Source organism: Octopus bimaculoides, chromosome 3, assembly GCF_001194135.2.
Source record: "Octopus bimaculoides isolate UCB-OBI-ISO-001 chromosome 3, ASM119413v2, whole genome shotgun sequence".
NCBI lineage: Eukaryota > Metazoa > Mollusca > Cephalopoda > Octopoda > Octopodidae > Octopus > Octopus bimaculoides.
Window position 1 is genome coordinate 87,070,329 of NC_068983.1, and position 23,982 is coordinate 87,094,310.

Here is a 23,982-nt window from a genome sequence, read left to right on the forward strand (position 1 = left end):
ACAGCTGGATGCCCTTCCTAACGCCAACCACTCAGAGAGTGTAGTGGGTGCTTTTACGTGTCACCCGCACGAAGGCCAGTCAGGCGATATATATATGTATACATACAAATTTTCACATCTGTTTCACCATTCCTGGATATGTTGGTGTGTTTTCTCCCACACAAAGTATAGTGCCAGTCAATGTCATCTTCTCCATGAAATGCAACAACTTAAGATCTGTCAACATTACTTTTCCCTCAGGCCCCTTCTTCAGTAAATTGTATTTGTTTTAACTCTGTGAGCACATGTGTATGTGTGTGTGTGTGAATGTTTTCTCCATGTATTTTCACACTGACACCTTTTGAGCAAGAGTGCATTTGTTTATGTTACTAGTATACAACACGCTCAGCAGTTTTATGTGAAGGCCAGTGGAATAAAAATACCTTACTTGTAAAATGTTGGTAACTGGAAGAGTATCCAGTTGTAGAACTGCACTAATAAACCTCACCCAACCCATGCCAGCATGGAAAAAGTGGATGTAAATGATGATGTGATATACACATATACAAAGGGGTACTGAAAAGTTCTTGGCTTTAGGTAAAAGAAAATACAGGAGGATCAGTTAATTATGATTTTATTCAATATATTCACCTCTCAGATTCACACACTTACTGTAGCAGTCTTTCAGATTTTCTAAGCCCTGTAAAAGAACTCAGATGGTTGGGCCTTCAACCAGGCTTTTTGTGATACTCTGAAAGCCAGGAACTTTTCAGCCTCCCCCTCATACACATTTCAGAAGTATGTGGTTGAGGGAACATTGCCACTGTGTGGACATTGTCAGTTGGTGCTTTGTACTATAGTAGCAGGTTGGCCAATGCCTTGTGAGGGAAGTTTTGCATGGGTTCAGTCTCACTGCATGGTATTTTTGGCAAGTGTCTTCTACTATAGCCCTGGGCCAACCAAAGCCTTGGGAGTGGATTTGATTTGGTAGTAGAAATTTGAAAGAAGCCCATCATACACACACGTGTGTGTGTATATATATATATATATATATATATATATATATAAATACACACACAAAAATGTGTGTCAAGACATTATATGATGGCTGTAAATGAGCATTGTTCATTTCCGGTCTTCTGTGAAAAATATGTTTAGTTATGGAAAATATCATCTTGCTTGGAAACAGGAGAGGGTTGGGGATGGCATTCGACTATAAAAAATCTGCCTGAATGAATTCCATTTGGCCCATGCAAGCATAGAAAAGTGAATATTAAAAGATGATATATATATATAAAGAAGAGTTTGTTTATGTGTGTGTGCATATGTTCCTTATGCATTCAAAAACTTAGTTGCTGATTTTGACATATGGGGTATCAAAAGATTCAGTAATCTTTTGGCTACCAAATAAACTTTTCTTTTACATATTTGCATTACAAAAATTTAACATTATAATCTTTCTATAAGTCAACTATTGTAAACAACATTTTATACCATGACAATGTCACATTTCCTATACGAGTGTGTAGTGTGCTTGCATGTTCATTATGTACGTTAGGCTGATGACTGAGAAGTGTGAGTGTGTGTGAGGGTGTATGTGTCTGTCAGTATACATACATTTTTGTGATGACTGACACACATCTAAAGACAGCAACAGACACACAAAAGAACAGAGATAGGCCCGAGGTGTGCATGAATGTGTGTCTGACTTAGTATATATATGTGACTGTATAGCCCAACATTGAAACACCAATTTTAAAAGAGTTTAGTTTAGCTGCAGCCTAAACGCTGAAGGAACAACAACATTCACTTTGAAGTATCACTGTTTGGATTTTCCATTTCATCATGGAGAGTAGCAGTTTAAACAGCATTAAAGATTATCACTACTTATGTGCTAAAATATTATTCTGGTTTTTATAACCAACATAAAAATTTGGCTGATTTGACAGCACTCAGAAATACATCTGAAAAAAAAAATGTTATTCTGGTTATTATAACAAATTTGGAAACTTGGCAAAGTAGAAAGCCTTAGTGGCTCTTTCAATATAATTACAGAAATGTTATTCCAGTCCTTATAACCAGTTTGACGATAATGCTTTTTCAAGTCCTACCATCCTTATCATATTCCTGCTATGCTGCTTTAACAGTGTTAGTATTCAACGCCGCACAACATTTTTACTACGTTATAATTTATTCTACAGCCTTACGCAGTTAAAATATATAGTAAGTGATATCAAATTAATTTATACCTTGCTACATACATCCTTCAGCAAAGGTTTTCAATTACCATAAAAACCCATGTAATTTGTGCACCTATGTAATTTACACAGGTGATTTTCTGGATAAAAATTGTTAAAAAAAGCTTCTACTCATGTGAAATTCGCACCCAAAAGTTTTCAGAATTGCCAATATGGCCAGGGAAAAGGTTTCCAATTTAGTTGTATTTAGCATAATTTTACTTACTTATGATTAGATTGTATTAAATTTTCATTAAATAAAAATGATTTCTGTTTAACAGGTATCACATTGAAAGCGATTAAATTAAGAAGTGTTTGTATTGTTTCTAATAAACTTTATTTGACATTTCTTGCCCACAAGAGATTATGTCCAATTTTCTGTATGTCTTCTCAAATTATGATCACAGATGATAATTCTTATAAAAAAAGCTGATAAATACGCACAAGTGTTGCAAAATAAGTTTAATTACCAATTAAACATCAGCTTGGATGACACTTTACTCAACCGAAAGAGGCAGGTGATTGATCAAACTGATTATGTAAAACAGAATTCTGATTGGTCAAAAGTGTCTTCTTGTCTCAAGCTCTGATTTTCTGCCTATTATTGTTGGAACCTTTGATACAGAGTATCGAAATTTTAATCCCTTTCCCACTGCACCCTGTATATATATATATATCATCATCATCATCTTTTAATGCTTGTTTTCCATTTGACAAGGGCTAGCAAGCCAGAAAACTGAATTGAGCTCTACTGTCTGCCTTGGCATGGTATTATGGCTGGATGCCCTTCCTATGCCAACCATTTTACAGGGTGTATTGGGTGTTTTCTGCATGGCACCAGCAACATCAGGGTCATGAAGTAACTTGCAAAGCAAATATATATATATATATATATATGAGTGAATGAATGAATAAAGGAAAGTAACATTCAACACATTTGGTTGGAGTTATTTATGTTTAATAACCTTGACTCAGCTCCACATAACTTAAAGCTTTGTGGGCATGTCGGACATGTCTATCTTCTCAGATATTCAAAGAAAGAGTAAGGGTTTGAAAGAAATTTAAAATGGCTTCTAGGTGTTTAGGCCTTTATTGGTCAGCTCACGTCATGTGGTATTAATGCTATTAAAAAGTAACACTAGTTATTTTCTATATTTTTAGGTCCTCGTGTTCAGACAGAATGTTGGTGTCCTTTTGAAGATGTGGCATAGTAATGTTCAGCAACACCAGCTCCTTGTATTGGGTACCACACATGGTGAAGTAAGTTGTTGGCATGAAATAGTGGCTCAGTCACTGAACACTGGTGGCAGCAGTCTTTACATAGTACTAACCGTTATAGCTGATGTTGCATGACCAACATGGATAGCTTGTCATCTACACAGACTGCAGGAATTAGATATCCTGCCCTTGTGTGCAGGTGAGTTAGGCCTAGGGTAATATATCTGGGCTGTTAGCAACCAGAAGCTTGAAGTTCACAAACAGGGTGCACACACACACATCAGCATCATCATAATTGTTTAATATTCATTTTTTCTATGTTGGACAGAAGTCATTGAAGAAAGACTTGCTATGACTGAATGTCCTTTCTGTCACCAGCCCTCACTCATTCCTAAACAACTTGATAATTATCCATGGCCAGATATGCTTCAAGAAGACACACTCACAGACTGGGAATGAACCTGAGACCACATGGTTCGGAGCAAACTTCTTATCTACACAGCCACACCTTTATATATATATATATATATATATATATATATATATATATATATATAAAGTTATATGCAACTTGCTGTAATTCCTGAATGACACACCTAATGAAAAATTACCTTCACTCGTATAGTCACCATTCGCACAACTGATGCCTTTTTGTTAGAATCCTCTGCAAAAGATTGTGTAAGCTGTTCATTGTTTGATAAACCTTGCTTAGAAACAGGTAAGGGTTGGTGATAGGAAGGGCATCTGGTTTTACAAAAGTCTACCTTATGGACAGTGGACAGTAAACTGATGATGATAATGATGTATTATATATATCAATGACATATAACCCGAGACTTTTGGCAATATGCCATGCTTGAGAAGATGACCCATCAAGCCGATCAAACCAAGTGAAATCATAGTCATGACAGATACTGGTGTCATGCAACTGGCACCTGTACCAGTGGCATGTAACAGCACCCATTACATTCTTGGAGTGTTAGAAACCATGCCAAATCAGACTGGAGCTTGGTGTAGACCCTCAGCTTACTAACTCTGGTCAAACCATCCAACCCAATGGACGTTAAATGATGATGATAATGATGATATGCTTGCATGTTTATATCTGTGCAGTGAGAAGCAGTACAGTGAAACTTAAATATGCTGTAGTAACTCCCCATTACATTTTCACATTTTGTATCTTACAAGTACAATGAAATAAGTACCAGACAAAATACTGGTACTGAAATAATCAAATAAAACAATGACTGGAAGCAGCAGAATAACTGAAAAAAGAAAAGTTATTATGTAAATGACTGATTAAAATCTGAAGCCAAAGTTATGAATAGAAAATGAAATATCTAACTTCCAGTAACATCAACATTGAAGCTAAGCCATTTAATTACTGTCTTCAGCAGTAATAATAAGTTATTTCTATTTCAAAGATACCATCTACTTTATATTAAAGAATAAAAAGAAAGAAGAAAAGAAAAAACCTATTTGTGATGGTTAAACCTGCTTAAAATAGCAGTCAAATCTTCTACAGATTATACCTTATGGTACCCAATAATTCAGTCAAACCCTCAACTGGTACTTTATTTTATTGACGTCAAAAGAACAAGAGGCAAAGTTGATTTCGGTAGGATTTGAATGCAAAAAGCTGGAACAAAAATACCACATGGTATTTTGTTCTATGAACCCAGGACCACACATCGAATAAGAATACCTGTTGTTGATTGGCTTCTTTTATATTCTGTAGATTTCTTTATTGATTACGCTGTGGAGGATAATGTGCGTGCTATTTTAAATAGGGAATTTATCACTGATATTATGTATTTGAATGAACATTTACTATCTTCATATAAGCATATGCATATATATATATGTGTCTTTGGTGGAAACGAACAAAAGGATTGCCCAGATGATAGCCTATTTCCCAATGAAGTTGCAATGTGCTGTAGAATATAATGTTGGTGAATACGCAATTGAAGCAGTGAGTGATCTTAGGCTGGTGATTGTTGTGGTGTTACTGATGTAAGAACAGGTGTGGATGGCTTATACATGTAATGAGCTGAGCATACTTAAAAAGTATCTGGTTGGGTGTTGCTGGCAGTTAGAGATTTTCTAACTAAAAAGATTATGGAGATTTTAACAAAAATCTTTTTTGAAGGAGAGGTGGTGTTGGAAAGATCAGGGCAACTACAAGATCAGAAAGTAAGAGGGGAAAGGATAAGTGAGTGGTGGTATAGTTGATGGCCTGGGTCTGCTGGAATGTGAGATACACAACTAATCAAAAGGTACCCACAAATGAAGAGGTTCTTCAGTTTAAGAGTAAATTGATGTTGCATAACTGGTGAAATCAGCAGAATTGAGAGAATGGAATAGTGGACCTAGATCAGTGGTTCCCAAACTTTTTCAGGCTGCCACTCCCTTGGCACCTGGCCACATTCCTAGTGCCCCCCCCCCACCTCCTCATCACCACAAACATAGACCACTTTCTGCAGCAAATTCAAAACAAGTGTGCAGAAAAATAAAACTTAACCTAATTAACCTATTTTTTTTTAACACCCACTGACCCTTTTTGGTCACCCCATTATCACTCTGCTTTTCTTCAATGCCCTCCTGGATCTTTCCACAGTCTCCAGGGGGCAGTACCACCCACTTTGGGAAACACTGATCTAGAGTGTCAGTTACAGTAAGACTGAATTCTAGGGCATTATGAAATGAGTTAGTAAAAAGGATGAACTATCAAGTTGCTATATGGTTAGTGTGGTGATGTTCACATAGTTATTAGTGTAACAACTTCAAACTTCTGGATTGGATTCAATGAAACAGGCAAATACTACAATACACTATAGTGTTACATCATTACACAACATATGGACCAATGTAGAAGTCTCTTTGTGTTTTCTCAACATGCTAGAAATAACAGCTAAGACTCCTGATAATTACCCTCCTTAGAGTGGTACTGAGTTCTCTACACAAAAGACAGGATGGTCATGGATGGAATGCCTTTGAACATAGGTCTGCTCAATCAGAGAAGCTTTACAGCTAAAAACCAACAATACTACATAATACACAGTTTTATATTCATTTTTATGATGAGTGAAATGGTTTTTGTTGGAGTCATTAACATTCTACAATTGGAGATGTTTTGATTAACACCTCACTATATAAAACGATGCAATGAATCTGTTTTATGTTACTCAAGTAAAGTTTGATAAGCAATAGTAGTAACAAGAAGGTTTGAACTCTTTTCTGTGTGGTCAGTTGTCTAATACTTCAACCTCACAGCTTCCCACAGGATAGTAAACCTAATCCATCAACCTGTTAGCATTACCACCAGGCTATTATGTACTTTTAGTAGAGGTGACTCTGCTGACATCATTCAAACCAGATTTCCCGTCTGAGGATAACTTGATGCCTTGATGTACTGACTCCTACAGCGGCAACTCCTGATTATGGTTCCTGCAACACTTTTCACCCTTGGAAGCCCTGCAAAAATTTATGGGAACTTCCAAGAGAGGCTTCTACACAGTCATTCAACTTCAAATTATATCCTTTAATCTTATTTAATAAGAAAAGGAATATCAAATAATACTGTCCTAGAATTTAAAAAGGCAGATGAGGTTAAAATATAGGTTTAAAATATTTATGTATGAGTATTGCTTGTTCCTCCCCAGATTAAATGACGCCATTCTACATGCACGCGCACAAACACACACACACAAAATATTTGAAACAAATTCCTAAATGGTCGAGTAGTCTGACATACTTAATCTGAAGAATTTCTTCATCTCAATGAACAACTCAGGTTACTGTAGAAACATGAATCAAATGAAGTACAGAAGACTTCAAGCCATACGGATGAATTTAAGTCGGATTGTGCTGTTTCTGTTTTAATGTAGTCTTAAGAGAGACTGTTTTTTTTCCCTTCTATCAAATGCACAGACACATTTGTGATTTTTGATATAGATTAGCAAAGACAAAAATAAATATTATGAAAAGGAAATTAAAAAAATAAAATCTCACAAATACACACTGATAAAAATATCACACACAGACATGTATTTATTTATCAATCCCTCTCTCTATGAATGTATGTCTGTGTGTTTGTGAGTACATCATCAGTTGTGTACATCAGGTGATGAAGGATAGCAACAAGTGGCAAAAGGCCATGCTAAATAAGATCCACCCAACCCATAGCAGAATTATAAATTGAACATGATGAATTAACGATGATGATGACTCATAAGCATCAATATCTTATTTTGAAGTGATAACTACTATCATTAACACTACAACCACCACCATCATCAGTGACAACAAGCCAATGAGAGTACTGACATGGTTGTTTGATCTGGTAGCAATAGTAACTAAATCTCCCTCAAATCACATCCGATAGATTTAAATATGGAGAGCAGACAGTTCTTTTGTTTGAATTAATTATGAAAATAAAGAATTTAGTAAAATAACTCAGTCATTATTAAGCTGGGATCTGAAACAAATTAACATGGAATTTTGATGGAAGGCTTTAATTTAGATGCTTTTAATATAGGGAGTTTGTATCATGAATTCACTTTGCCAGAAATTTGGAAACGACATGCTGTACTGCTTGGCATACACACCGGAAGCTCCAATATGAACATTTCAGAGTGTTTGGGTGTCAATCTGAGGACATGTACTGAGAGTGATAAAAATCAAACATCTAGTCAACATCATGCTGTTTGGAGTGATCACTAGTGATCATGATGTTATACCTCCATTCATCGTCCCACACAGCCTCTGACTCAACATGGAAAGCCTACATCAAGTGTCCGGAGGAGGTAGTGCTGTCCTGGGTGAAGAGGGTGGCTGCTGGAAGACTATGTCTGGCAACAGGACTCTGCACCATGCCACACAAGTAGGAGAACCCAGTCATGGCTATCAGATAATTTCTATGACTTCAGTATTTCAAGATATTTTTATGTAATTTTGGTAAATATATCTGTAACGAGATGTCAATGTTATTTTCATTTTTGCGTAATTCAGATGACAGTTTATTCACCGCACCCTCTGTGTTTGTTTGCATATATATATATTGATAGTATCATACATATTACTTCGATATCATTATGGGTTTGTCAGATTCAACCCAGCTGACAGACCTTGTGGGTCTGTATCTTTCAAATCAAGAAAAGCTTTCCAAACTTTTCTGGTGGGCTCTATAGGGACGATGCACTCTTGGCAGTAAATAGTTTATCTAAACTGGAGACTGAGCAAACTAAGAAGTCATTAAGAAAATTTGTCTTGAATTTCTTTAATCTCAATATTGTATTTGAAACTGACATAAAAATCACCAACTTTTTAGACATCACACTTAATTTAAGCACTAAGTTATATTGCCCATGCAGCAAACAAAACCAGACATTAGAATATATAAATGTCTCTTCTAATCATCCGAAATTAACCATTGATAGTATTAGAATATCCAACTTATCAGCAAATGAGGAGATTTTTAAAGCACACGCACCAATTTATAATCAAACCCTAAAATTAAGCATGTTTCATGACAATATTTTCTACATCCCTGACACCAAACTCAAAACCAGATTATCTAATTTAACACTTCACAGTAATTCTGATACGACCAAAATGATCCCCTCCTTGAATTATAAACCTATAAGAAAACCTGTTGGTAACCATATTAAATTTTATAATTGCAATGCCAATAACTGTAACAAATATAGTCCCTCTATATCTGAACACTCTGATGGTTGAACACACTCTAAATCTAGGAAAGAACAAATTATTTGGTTTGCCCCACCATTTTCTCTCAGAGTCAAAAATCTACCAAAACAGTTCTTCAAAATTCTTAAACTAAATTTCCCCAAGCACCATAAATACTACCCTAATTCAATAAGCATTCTATAAAATTATCTTACTAGACTACACCTAATTTGGGTTCAATCATTGCATCTACAAACAGAAATATAATTCAACTCCAAACAGCTAAAAGTGTAGATCATTATAGGACACCCCATACAAGTCCAAATAATATTAATAAAACAAAAATTATAGATAGGAATGCAAAAGCATGTAATTGTAGGGCCCCTGAATTATGTCCGCTTGTGGATTTATGTCTATGCAAAAAGGTAATCTATAAATGTAGTGACAAACGATAAACATCAAGCTAGGGTAAACATAGGAATCACTAAAGACTTCAAAAAACGATATAGAATACATGTAAATTCCTTTAATAAGTCAAAGCATAGAAATTCTATGGTGTTAGCCAGGTACATACACAATTTAAAATTATAGAACATAAATTATACATTGTCTTGGTCAATCATAGATGAGGCCCCATCATACAAATACGATTACTGGCAGATGTCGATTGTGTATAAAAGAATCATACATTATCCTTCACATGTTTAATTCCACTGTTTTATTCATTCCTGCATCTATAGATACTATTCAACTTTCATGAGATGATTCAAATTTGAACCCACTTAGCAATATTTTCTATTGCACAACAATATATTGCCAATACAAATATAAATTTTAAGAAAGTCAGTAAACGATCTAATTTTTTTCCTATCAGCCCTCAAAAATTTCCATAATTTACATAGCTTTGTCTACTCTTCTATAAAGCATCAAATCATCTTATACCTAGTAAGGGACAAAATCCAAATCTAGTGTAAAACTATTTTTCCCTGATGATGGCGGCATTCTATGGAAATGAATCTTAAGATTCATATGTAATCTGCATGAATGTACTCCTGAAACAATCATTGGAACATCTTATTTTCCTCTAACATGTTACCCAAAACTCTTTTAATGCCTATTACTGTATGTATGTGTGCGTGTGTATGCATTTATGCATGTATGTATGTGTTTATGTATGAATGTATGTATGTATGCATGTTTGTTTACATACAGATAGTGAGCAAAATGAGACAGCAGAATAATTTCTCTCATAGTAATGAAAGATGAACCATACAAAAGATTTTTATTTTACTGAGCTGAACACTAAATATGTTATGTGTGAAGAAATACATATCATAATCATCATCCTTCAACATCCAGTTTCCATGTTAGCATGTGTTGGACTATATATATATAAATAAATATAAAATGTGTGTGTGTGTACATATATTGTTTTAACATCCATTTTGCCATGGTCACAAAGCCTCACGTGATCCCCATGTAAGGTAATATTTTTCTAAGACAAGACATGTTTTCATTGACTTGGAATGAAGGACACCACTTGCATGGCAATAACATTCATTTACAACTATCAAGCAAAGAGACAGTAAAATACACAACACCAGAGCATGCATCCATACATATTATGGGCTCTGAAATCCACTTTGGTCAGACTAGATTTATAGAAGACAAAGTGTCATGCACTGGAACTGAACCTGAAACCATGCAGTTGGGAAGCAAAAGTCTCACTACATAGCCATGTCTGTGTCAATATTTATATATAAAATAAACAAAAATTCAATCTAAGTAATAACAAACAAGCCTCAAAAGTGTGTAAAAATGCCATCAGAAAATGAATTCAAAAACCTCAATTATAATAAAACATCAGAACATAAAAAGTATAAAAACATAAAATTTAGCAATAAATGACAACATGTGTCATAATAAAAAAGCAAACTCAGAAAATTAAATAAGTGTAAGTTGGTCAAATAAAAAAAAATTGTTTACATAATTATAATAGGTATAATGAATTTTTAATTCGGTAATGACAGAATTGTCATTATCATAGATGTAATGGTACAGTAGTTACTGTTACAATGTAGAATTATAGCCACTAGTGGTATAATGACTTTTTATTCAGTAATAACATAGTTACCATTACAATAAGTGAATGAATTTTTACCTATTAATAAAGCCTTAATGAATTTAAAAATTGATGCTTATGACTGTTATCAAATATTTCATCAGCCAAAATGAAAGAGTTCCATATCTCTATGATACAGTTAGAAACGAGAACAAGAGTTGGTATATAAGAATGGACATATTAATCTTTGTATCTGTGAATATGCTGTAGGTGCAGACATAGTTAAGTTGGTGCATAAATGCTCAATTATTTATAATGTATCCTGTTTCCTGATTGAAATCTAAGCGTTATTTATAAGCAAGACTGTGGAATAGGAAAACAATTATTGGATTACTGGAGTTGGAGTCAGTGAAAATGTACCAACTCTAATTAAATGTAAATTGTTTTTTAAACTCTTTAGCATTAAAACCAGCCAAATCTAACCCAAATATTCTACCTATTTTATGCTCAGACTGAACAAATCCAGCCTCTTATACCTATCCTACAATGTGATTCTAAAACTAAACACATCATTGAAATCTTGAAACTACAATATAATGCATGGTCAGTTCAAAACAATATGAATATATAAGCATTACATCTAACAGAGTAATCTGAATGCTAAAGGGTTAAAGAGTAATTTCCAGTTTCAGATACTAATTTGCTTTTTTTCTTTTGCATTGAAAATAATTGGATCAAGATACCATATTTCTGTTGAAATACACTACCTTTGCTTTAGTTAATTTTGAAAAGAGAAAGAATTTATTAAAATAACTTTGTCATTTGGTGTTTGGAACAAATTTTGATGGAAGGTTTTAAAGTAGATCACCTTAAAACAAGAAGTTTGTATTATAGAATCTGGTGTGGTCTCAGATGGGTTGGGATCAAAAGGGCTTCTATAAAAAGGCATCCTCTAGAAGCAATACTGTTTTTTGATCTGGATTTTAAAAAATATAACTCTTATTCTTAAGATACAATGTTTCTTTATAAATTTTGCAGGGATAAACTTTTCAATCATTTACAATGTAATTTTTATTTCATTTCATGTCACAAATTTTATAATCAAACAATGTTTTAATCTCAAAAAGTAAGGTTTATGTACTTTATTTTTTATAGTTTATTATTCTTACATCCTTTAGATAAAAGTTAATTGAAAATTCTTTTTAAAGTTTTGTCTAATGCTTCATTATTTGTAACTTCCTTAATAAAAAAAATATATAAAAAGCCAAAATGGCAAAGTTAGTCTTTAAACTCAAATTTTAACAGATTAGGATTTTTAAATTAATGCAATGATTCACAATAACCATGGATGTTGTGCTTCTAGTCAATGTAGAAATATATAATTAGTCAAGTTACAAATTACAAATAGGAATTGGAATCGAAGGGTTTTGTGTACCAACTCCACAGCCCTATAAGGAAGTGAGATGTTTGAAACCAAAAAAGTGTTTATTGAAATATTTAAACTTTTCTACTAAGTTCTATGTTATGGAGACCAGAAAACTACAAAAAGAAATGAAAAGACTGAATATGTAAGTTTCATAGATGTGATAAAAAAACTGAATATTTTTGTTCTTGAAAGTGTTGAAGAAAAGACATATATGACTGTACGCTTTATTAATAGTTTTAGAAATAAGCTTACTAAATTTAAGATTGCTTTCAATAATAACTCTAAAGTTCCCTTGTAGTTTCATAAGGGTAACAAAGGTAACTGTGGAACAAACGTTATGGAAGAGAAATTTAGAACCAAAAAACAATAGCAACATATTTGTCAATGGAGAGCTTGAAAGCAGTTAATAGATCAAAGTTCAAACGAACTTAAGTCTCCTTTAAAGAAGGCTACAATTGAAATATTTTTCACATTTCATTTATATTTTAATATCATCAGTGTAAATGCTTAAATTTACATTTTTTTTTCACACATTTGTCAGCCTTATTTTCATAAATAAAATAAAAATAGTTCAATCACATTGGCTAGAAGTTACGGGCAATCGTTTAGGAAATTACGTTGCTTACATTGAAAGGTAATTTTGGAAAAAGCCCAACACTTTAGCAGAAACATTAACTGTTGATTGGAGCCTAACAAGACAGTGTGAATGGTATAATCAAATGCTTTTGAGAGATTTAGGTAGGTAACATGTGAAAATAGAATGAGGGTTATTGATCTCTGAAACTGCAGTGCTGTAGTTTTCAATCATGTTTACAACAGAAGTATATTCTTTTTGACTAATTTCAAGCTGGGAAGTGTTTAACCCATTACCTCCCATAATTCTATTAACTGGAATTTTTTATGAAACTTTGATTTCTAGCATAAAACAGCCCTAGAAACACGCTGGAATGATCAAAATAACATTTCAAATAGAAATAAGCGAGATATTGGGTGAACAATTAGCAAACCTCATTTGAATATAAGAGAAATATACCTAGTAGATATAGCAAAAAGGTTAGATATGTGTAAATATTGACAGATAATCATGAAATTTGTAATTTTTAAGTGATCTCATATGAGATCACTGGTAGGTAATGGGTTAACATTGTTTTGATGCAAAATAACTTTAAATAAATGACAGCAAGCACATATTAGTAATATAAGGTAGTAATTTTTAATATCCAAATGGGAATCATGTTCACAAACAAAGGAATGACAATACAATTTTCCAAGTATCTCCCAGAGCCCAGAATTTTTCTAGCTTAAAGCCTTACTAAGTGCAGAACTGAAGAGCTTAATGAATATAGGTAAAATATCATGTAGACCAGAAACATATTTCACTTTTTAAATTTTTGATAGCATCAAATATATCAGAAACATCGACATTATATGTTATTCTGACAAGCAGTATTTTGTGATCAAATACTGTCAGAACACTATTGAAAATAGAAGCAAAGTACTAGATTTTGTAGATGGCGCAGGTGTGGTTTATTTGAGTTTCTTATTTACATAACATTGAAAAACAAAACTGTCAGAATCTTCAGATTTTAACACAGAGATTTACTTTTTGTTTTCAAAGCTATTTCCTTATCATTGAACTAAGTTTCATGCTATAAATTTTGCACTTTTGATTGTTAGAAGCAGACAGATTAATCTTAAACTGTTTCCAGAGATTATTTATGCGTAAAATATTGGTTTCAAATTTTGACACAAGGCCAGCAATTTCGGGAGATGGGGTAAACTGATTGCATCAACCATAGTGTTCAACTGATTTTTAATTTATCAACCCTGAAATGATGAAAGGCAAAGTCGACCTTGGCAAAATTTGAACTCAGAACACAGACAGATGAAATGCCATTAAGCATTTTACCTGGCATGATAACAGTTCTGCCAGCTCGTTGCCTTATTTATGTATAAAATATTGACTTATAATTAACCTTGCTGCTATTTTGAGAAGTTAAACTTTATGTCTTGAAATGTGTCTATCATTTAAGTGATGTAAGTATATCAAATTTCAAATTGATATAAGAACTGACAACTTTAGATGATAGTCAACTAAGATATTACTGATCTTGTGATTTTCATATTTTTATGAGACATAGCAGTGTGTCTTATGAAGTCTGTTTCACAGTCATATGTAAGGATATATATATATATATAAAGGTAAAGTTTCCTTCTTGAGCCATACCAACTCATAAGGACAAGTTTCCACAACCTAACTATCATGAGTCCAATACCTTAACTACTAAGCCATGTGCTTCCACACACACACACACATACATACAGAGTGCAATAGGTAAATTGTCACTATTTTATACTTTTAATTATGCGTTTGTTTTTTGATTTTGTTGACTACACAGTATAGTGGGGTCAGTTGGACACCGTCTGTGAAATAAACAGCACCATGACACAATTCACTCTGCCAAAAATTTGGAAACTACATGCTGTACTGCTTGGCATTGGCGCCGGAAGCTCCAATATGAATATTTCAGAGTGTTTGGGTGTTAATCTGAGGACATGTACTGAGAGTGATAAAAATCAAACATCCACTCAACATCATGGTGTTTGGAGCAATCACTAGTGATAGCAACATTATGCTTCCATTTATCTTCCCACATGGAGGCCTACATCAAGTGCCTGGAAGAGGTAGTTCTGCCCTGAGTAAAGAGGGTGGCTGCTGGAAGACCCTATGTAGGCAACAGAATTCTGCACCATGCTACACAAGCAGGAGAATGCAGTCATAGCTATCAGATAATTATGACGACCACATCACCCCTAATCCTAACTCCCCAGACTGCAACCCCTTTGATTATAATTTGTGGAGCGCAGTTGAGCAAGAGACTAACAAAAATCCTTGTAACACAAAAGATGACCTGAAGGCAAGGATTATGGCAGCATTCACCAACTTAAACAAGGAGACTGTCTAGAAGAGTTGCAAGAGATTCTGAAGTCGTCTGGAGGCCGTGGTTGAAGTCAATGGCGATTTTATAGAATAAATTTACTCTTTAGTATTTCAAGATATTTTTAGGTAATTTTGGTAAATATATCTGTTAAAATGAGATGTCAGTGTTATTTTCATTTTTATGTAATTTAGACGACAGTTTATTCACTGCACCCCATATATTATATGTAAGGATCTTGTACTAAATTCTTGAACCAATCCAATGTGAGTGAAATTAGGTTGATGGTAATTGTGGTGAAGTCTATCAGATCAGCTATATTTGTTCTTCCAGGCTCAATTCAAAATCTAGTTTAATGTCACTACCTTATCCCTTGATGCCTTTAGTGAATTCTACTCTATGAGGAGCATTAAGGCCAGGCCTCTTGTGTGAAGTGATGCTTTGATGCACTGAACCTAAAGCAGCAATCCATCAGTTGTGGTTTACTCCTCCAATCTCCCTCCTTTACTAGTCTCAGAGATCATGCAAAAATGTAATGGACACTTCCATTCCACCTTTAAGTCAAGAAAAAAGGAAAACACATTCCTCCAAATTTACAAAAATTATTTCGGAGGTGAAAAGTGAGGGGAGTTTCGGAAAATTCACACATGTCGACTTTGTTTTCTCATAACTCCCAGAAAAACGTGTATTTTTTTTTTTTACTGAAAATTTCTATAAATACCTTTAAGATGGTGTAGAATATGATTATACAGGAATTTAATGTGGAAAAAAAGAAGAAAAAATGTAGGCACGCATACATAGATACTGACACAAACCACACACATACACACACACACAACGAAACTAGAAATTTTATTACATCCATCTCGAATTATCACTACCTTATGAAGAATGAAAAGGGCAAAGAACTGAGTGGTTGTTTTCACTGTGAAAGAATTCCGTGTCCCAAAATTTTAATTTGTTTACATTTTTTAACCCCTCCCCCACATTCGTGCCCCTTTCTCGATAAATGTTCAGTATTGCATCTGTCTCGTAAAAACAGCAAAATAACGCACAAAACAAAAAGTAACGACAAAAAGCATGTCTAGACATAAAATACTGACAATTGTGTTTGTAACCTGAATGCTCGTTTGGTTGGAATTAATGTCATTTCTTTCTTCTATGAAGATGAGTCTTATACAAGATGTGTATATATCAGTATTTGTAAATAAGTTCGCAAATAATCAGGACAGAAGCATACATAGGGAATAGTTTGTCGTCAGTTATATCAGAAGAGTTGTGATGGTGATGGTGAGAATCATATAAGTTTGGATTAGTATGAATCATTTTTGAGACAAACAGACAACCGATAATCTGATAGGCGGGAGTATAGTATTATATATACACACACACACACACCATTGTCTCTTTATCTTGTGTCAAGTTTCAAGTATAATTGCGTAATGTATGAACATGTTTTAGCAATTAAAGTCATCACCCGCCTGTCTACACACCAAGTATATTTCAATGAAGAAATACTGTATTCATATACGTGTATGCAAATATTAATTTAGAGAGATGTTATGTTTATGTTCATACGTAACGACGTTTGTAAATCAGGTCCAGTAAATGAGTTAAAATCTGATCGTATAATCTTCGTCGTGATTATTCATCAGTTGATAAAAGGCGGTGGAGGGCACCAACTAAATAGTTGAATTAAATAGTTATGATTGTATAGCCTCAAGTCAAACTTAGTCACAAAAACATTGCAGCCGTGACCATCCTATCTCAGACTACATTTTCGAATGTGTCATTTAAGTGGTTAAGGGAGATTTGGCTGATATTTCTACGAGGGCGAGCGATCACGTAGATGCTCTCTTGCTGGTTCGTAGTGTGACAACTGAAGTATTAAGTTACAGAGCACTGTCTATATTTTATATATGTATAGACATTTTTTTTCTCTCAAAGAAATAGGAATGGACCCAAAAGCTGGATAAAATTGATATGTGCGTGTACATATATATATATATACACATACGCAATTTTTGTTTCCAATCGAAACAGAAAATACATGTAGTTTATTTATATTCATTAAAAATAATCTAATTCCTTATATATATATATATATATATATGTATGTATGTATGTATATAAGAAATGTAACCGACATCAAATTAAGAGAAGAGTATCTTTAAATAAAAAACATCCATTTGAAATAAAACAAAATTCGAGAGAGAGAAATAGAATGAAATCTAAGAACCATTATTCCCATAAGTAGAATGGTAATTGATTCCAGGTTCTCCCAAGAACTAACTGTTTACTAACAAATATCTTTCATTTACAAAGAAAACAACGAAATAAAAATTTACCAGAGATTTAAACGTTCTACAGCAGCTAATGATTTCACATTGGAAGATTTCAAAACCATTTCTTCTGTTAAAACTCTCCCACCTATGAGTGGTTTTTCCCGAAGGAAAGTTGTATCAATAGGTGCAATACAACACGGGTACATGCTGCTTTCCATTGTTTCCCTCACTGTCACAGAAACACTCTGCCAATACTCGAGCTATCACATAAACATTTGCCCCGGTAATCCACTTAATGCAAAAATAGTCTTTGTAAAATAAACATAATATATAAACTAAACATTAATTATTAATTATTCCTAAAATTTAAAAATATTTTAATAAATCGTGATTATTTAGAAGAAAATAGTTAGAGTTTAAGAATTGTGAAATATATGAAACATTTATTTACTTATTTAGTATTATTGTTGTTATTCACTGCGGATCTGTAACGGCGGTTAATTTAAACCTGTTAATATTTATTAAAGAAAATGAATTCACCATTCCGAAATATTTGTACATTATTTCTTCTACATTATAATTATCTTAAAATATATTAAAAAAATACATTTCTTTTATACTTATAAAAAGTATCATATACACAAATATGCATATCTTTAAAGATACCAAAATTCATGAAGAAGGGAAGGATATTATACAATCTCTAAAAAATCGAAAATGTAAAGAAGTCTATGCGCAACTTAAGGTACGTGATATTTAATTTCAGTATTGTATGACTTGTACGTTAAATCAGTGTAGTAGTGCAATGTATTGAAGAAAATACAGCACAAAATCTATAAATAAAGCTTATTGCTATGATGCAACTTTGTCAGTTATTATTTTAAAATGCTGAATTTAAATCTCACGAGATCAACTTTACCTTTAATTTATCGGAGATCGATAAAATAATGTACCAGTCTAAATGCTGGGGTTGATATAAATTGACTATACCCTCCCCTAAATTTGAGGTCTTGTTCCTTTTGTAAGAAATCAATATTTTAAAATGCCTAATAAAACTAGGTTAATATCAGGGGTCTGCAGAATAAAAATTTCTTACAAGATTTGTTTTGATTTATATCAAGTTTAACTCAGAAAATTTAATTTGAATAATAATAGCAATAATAATAATAATAATAATGTATTTTACTAACTACAAGTTTCAAATTTTGGCACAAGACCATCATTTTAGCGGAATGGATAGCCGATTACTTCAATCCCAATTGCTTGCCTGGTACTTATTTTATCGACTCCGCAATTGTAAAAGGCAGAGCGCCTCGATCGTACTTGATAAGTATGATCTTGTGGGATGAAAGAATAATAGAAAGTTATTTGAATTTGTGAGAACGAAGCTACTGTAAACAATTACACAGTCTGGAATAAAGTACAAATCTAATTGAACATACATAAATGTGTTACTATTTTGATTGTAACACATTTTCACTTGCGATAGCATGAAAAATGTATTAGTTTCACATGGATGGAAAAAAAACCCTGAATTCAATGTCTGAGGTGAATAATTAGATCTTTTTCCGTTTGAGTTATAATTCGATTAAAAAAATATATATATTTAGATTAATTAATTTGATTGTTTACAGTAATTTGGTGATTAAAGTTTGAAAGTTGTTGATAGAATAAATATGGCATTTAGTATTAATAAAATAATATTAAAAATAATACCGTTTTTTTGCAATAATCCATTCCATACTTTGGAGAAGATTGATGTGTTTGGGAAAGGTATTTTGTAAAATGGACGCGAGTAACTTCTAAATATATTTTTATTATAATATTGGGACTGCAATTGAGCTAGCCTTAACGAACATTTTATTAAGAGATTTAGGAGATTTAATTCTATATTTGAAATATTTCAGGGAAAGACTTCCTCCCGTCCCCCATCATTTTCTAGCAAATTATTGTTTAAAAAAAATTTTTTTTGCCAAAATCCTACGTTTTCGGGTAATTTTTCAGATTAATACCCGCACGATTACCTAACCCTAACCCTAAAACCATAACATTAACCCTAAACCTGTAACCCTAACACTAACCCTAATCCTAACCCTAACCCTAACACTAAACCCTAACCCTAACCCTAAACTCTAAACCCTAAACCCTAAAACCGTAACCCTGACCCTAAAACCGTAACCCTAACACTAACCCTAATCCTAACCCTAACACTAACCCTAAACCCTGACCCTAAAACCGTAACCCTAACACTAACCCTAATCCTAACCCTAACACTAACACTAACCCTAAACCCTAACCCTAAACTCTAAACCCTAACTCTAAACTCTAAACCCTAACCCTAAAACCCTAATCCTGACCCTAAAACCCTAATCCTAACACACTAGTGGAAATCGTGCGGGTGTTAATCTGAAAAATTACGCGTTTTTGGATACGAAGATTCCGGAAAAATCGTAATTTTGAAATTTTTTGCCACCCCTATCCCCATTTCTTCATTTTTCACTTTTTTCCATAGACCAAACCCTAAAACCATAATTTACGTATTTTTCCGCATATTTTGAAAAAAAAAATTTCTGAAAAAAGTTTAAAATGAATTTAGGTAGTGGGGGTAGGGGTAATTTGAAAATGCCGATTTTTGCCAATTTTTTTGCAGATTCGTATTCTCCGTAGCCAAAAACAGGGATTTGTGTAGAAAAAAAAAGTTAAATAAGAAAAAGGGGGTGTCTTTTGGGGGGAGGGATACAAAAGGAAGTCTTGCCTATTTCAGCTTTCGGACACCATAGAATTTTTTTGCAGATTCTGCATTTTTAACCTTTTTCAGAAATTTTTTACTGGGTATATAGTTATAACCATTACCAACATTAGAGTAGTGAAATTTCTTTAGAATGACTGACAAAATAAAAAAGATGATATTGATATTATATCCCTTGCAGTCAGAAAGTTACTTTCTTATCAACTGTTCACTGACCATGTAATGTCACCTTCATAGTCATATCGATGAGTTTTTCGGTGCAGTCTGTTTAATTACATCGTCTTATGGCTTTTCAAATTTCTGTATTGATGATATCGACGACTTTGATACCCATTTGTCCAAGGAAGAGTGAGATGTTGTATTCCTGGGGTTGTTTTTGAACAGTTGTTCTTCGAAGTCCCATACCTCATGAATAAGGAAAATAGAATGGAAGTGGGGAAAGTAAAAATAAAAACCGAAGTTTTTTGAAAAGAATACTTAAAAAATGCCCTTTTCCTTTCCCATAAGGCACAGGACTTTGAGAGATATTATTATTAGGTCATCTTTGCCTTTCATCCTTTTGGGGTCAATAAATTGAGTACCAATGAAACACTGGGAGTCAATGTAATCGACTAGTCCCCTCCCCACAAATTTCAGTCCTTGTGACTTTAGTAGAAAAGATTATTATTAAGGCAGCGAGCTGGCAGAATCGTTAGCACACTGGATGAAATGTTTTGCGGTCTTTTACTCGTCACTACGTTCTGAGTTCAAATTCTGTCGAGGTTGACTTTGCCTTTTGTCCTTTTTAGGGTCAATAAATTAAGTACCAGTGAAACACTGGGTTTGATGTAATCGACTAGTCCCTTCCCCCAAAATTTCAGGCCTTATGCCTTATAGAAAGTATTATTATTAAATTGGTCAAGAGCAAGGGACTGTACCCAAGACCAGTATGATTGACATTTCTTGGAAAGAAGGCATGAGTGTAGTGCTTAGTGGGTCCTGGAGGTAGACTGTTTAAAATATGAGTGGTGGATCAGCAAGCTTCAAGTAGAAGAGAGTATTGTTGTAGTGATAAAAAGTTAGAGAGAGAGAGAGCGGATAGTATGTCTGTGAACCAGAAATTGGAATGAGTTGATGAGCAACTTCATCTCTTCAGTTAAGTAGTTAGTCTTCTTTGGATGTAGTTTAGAAAGTCTGTGTGCATAGCAACAGCACTATCCCAGATATGCTAGCAGTACTCTATTGTGGTTTCCACCTGAACTTTAGAGACTTAGCTGGTGTGGGTAGAAATATTTTCTAGTTCTGAAAAGTAAGGCTAGTATTTAGGTTAAGGTCTTTGCTACATTGTGTGTATGCGTTCACTTGGAGAGATACACAGAGTTGGAAAGGCCTTAACATTTGTAGCAACCTGGAGGATTCTTGTTTTTAAGTTCACGCAGTGAAAAGCTCTATCAATAGTGCCAGTAGTTTAGCCAAGTCAACAAAATCTTTTCCTTTTTGTGTCTAAAACTGTTGTATTTCATTCACTGTATATATATCAATAAAACAATCTTGTACTCCACCACCTTTTAAACATGAATACCATGCAATTTGAACCCTCAGAATTTTTAATTTTAGCTCCTCCCCTGTTTCAGTGTGTCATATCAATGTTTACAATTGTTTTGTAGGACTACTTATTGCAGTCATCAGAGTCATCCAATGACACCACCTTGAAATACTACGGTCATTTTGTTGTCTCTGTCCTTCGTACGTCAGTGACCAGCATCAAAGAAGATGGCCCTCAGCTTACCTTGTTGTCTATTGTGGATCTCAGCTATAATTACTTCAAGAAGCTTCAGAAACATATCAAACTCACTGATCCCTGTTTCATCTCTAAAATATTCCATGTGGTTCTGGCATGTATTACAAAAGTGGTAAGTGGTTTTGTTATATACTTTATAATAAGAGAGATAAGGTGTCTGTTTATATACACAAAGAGTGGAGAGGGATGAAGGTAGTATATTCCATTGGATTTGCAACATCAGTGTGCATGATTGACAAAGCACAACCGTTGAGAGCAAAGTTAAGCATAAGAGGAATTAAATGTGGCATGCAGGAGAGGAGAATGTGTTGGTCTGGACATGTGATGCGTATGAATTAAGAGAGCTGTATAAAGAAGTGCCTGTCACTGAAAGTGGATGGTACCTGTGGAAAAGGGAGACCCAAGAAGACATGGAATGAAGTGGTGAGGACCAATCTTAAGATGTTTGGCAATATGAAGTTCAAGAGAAGACCTGCCCATGTCAGTGAAACAGAGTGATAGAAGTGTTATGTCCTAGCCACATGTAACAATAAACTTTTCACACACCCTACCCCAAGAAACCGAACTACATCTCCTCTTCTAAACTACATCTTTCTCTTCTTCACATTTCCGCTTCATAAACTATGATTGTCTCACTCCTCTTCCCTACCCTCACTGCCCTGCTCACTGTATCACTGCTTTCCCTTGCTCTTCCTTCTGGCTGAGTAGCAATGTATCTCCTCTACTGCTCTTATTCTTGATCACTCTCTCTCTCCTTCTCTTGCTTTTCCCTTTCTCTGGGTAACCAAGTATCTCCTTTACATCAGCACACCTGTTTCTGTCCTCTTTCTCTTCCCTCTCTCTTCCTCCCACCTCTATCTCTCAGTAACCATGTACCTCCTCTATAGGAAGACACCTATTTCTGCCTCTCTATTTCTGTCACACTCTAACCTTTCATCATCTGACATCAGATCACCTCCTCCAGTGCTCCCTCCATTATAGCAAGAAACCTATTTCTATCTCTGTCACACTATAACCTTTCATCTGACACAAAATCCCTTCCTCCAATGCCCCCGCCCCTCTCAAAATTCCTTGTTTTGTGAGTTACTTGATGACCCTGCCAGTGCTGGTACCACGTAAAAAGCAACCAGTCCACACTGTAAAGTCGTTGGCATTTGGAAGGGCATCCAACTGTAAAAATCATTCCAAAACTGACCTTGACTGTACTAGTGCTACATGAAAAGTACTGAGTCCATTCTGCAGAATGGTTGGTGTTAGGAAGGGTATCCAGCTATAAAAACCCTGCCAAAACAGACACAGTAGCCTGGGGTAGTCTTCAACCTGGCTGGCTCCTGTCAACTGTTCTACTTATGCATGCGTGGAAGACAGACGTTTCATGATATTGATATATAAATACTGTGACTCGAACTGGAATTGTCTCAGCGGCATGGGAGGTAATTCAAACTTGTAAAAATGTTCAGCTGGAAATAGTGTTGCTTGATCATATGGAATGTTGTTATGGTACTCTATGTCTTTCTTGGACTTGTTCTCAACTGGAATCATGTTATCACATTCATTATACCTGTGAGTGCTAACTTGAAAGATGAACTGATTGCCTGTGTTAAAAAGTAAATAGAGAA

General features: G+C 34.2%; 2 protein-coding genes across 3 annotated transcripts in view; one reads left to right on the forward strand and one right to left on the reverse strand.

Annotated features, from left to right (window-relative positions):
* LOC106869133 (cilia- and flagella-associated protein 410) overlaps nt 1-18,121 on the reverse strand; it is a 44,916-nt gene extending 26,795 nt beyond the window's left edge. For both annotated transcript variants that reach the window (XM_014914709.2, XM_014914708.2), the window contains exon 1: nt 17,898-18,121. In XM_014914709.2, the coding sequence (XP_014770195.1) occupies nt 17,898-18,052 (155 nt within the window). In that variant the 5' untranslated portion in view covers nt 18,053-18,121. The remainder of the gene's footprint in view (nt 1-17,897) is intronic.
* Nucleotides 18,122-18,332: 211 nt separating this feature from the next.
* The window catches only part of LOC106869135 (uncharacterized), a 70,862-nt gene continuing 65,212 nt past the window's right edge, over nt 18,333-23,982 (forward strand). The window contains exons 1-2 of the mRNA XM_014914710.2: nt 18,333-18,579; nt 22,230-22,475. Coding sequence (XP_014770196.1) covers nt 18,481-18,579; nt 22,230-22,475 — 345 coding nt within the window. The 5' untranslated portion in view covers nt 18,333-18,480. The remainder of the gene's footprint in view (nt 18,580-22,229; nt 22,476-23,982) is intronic.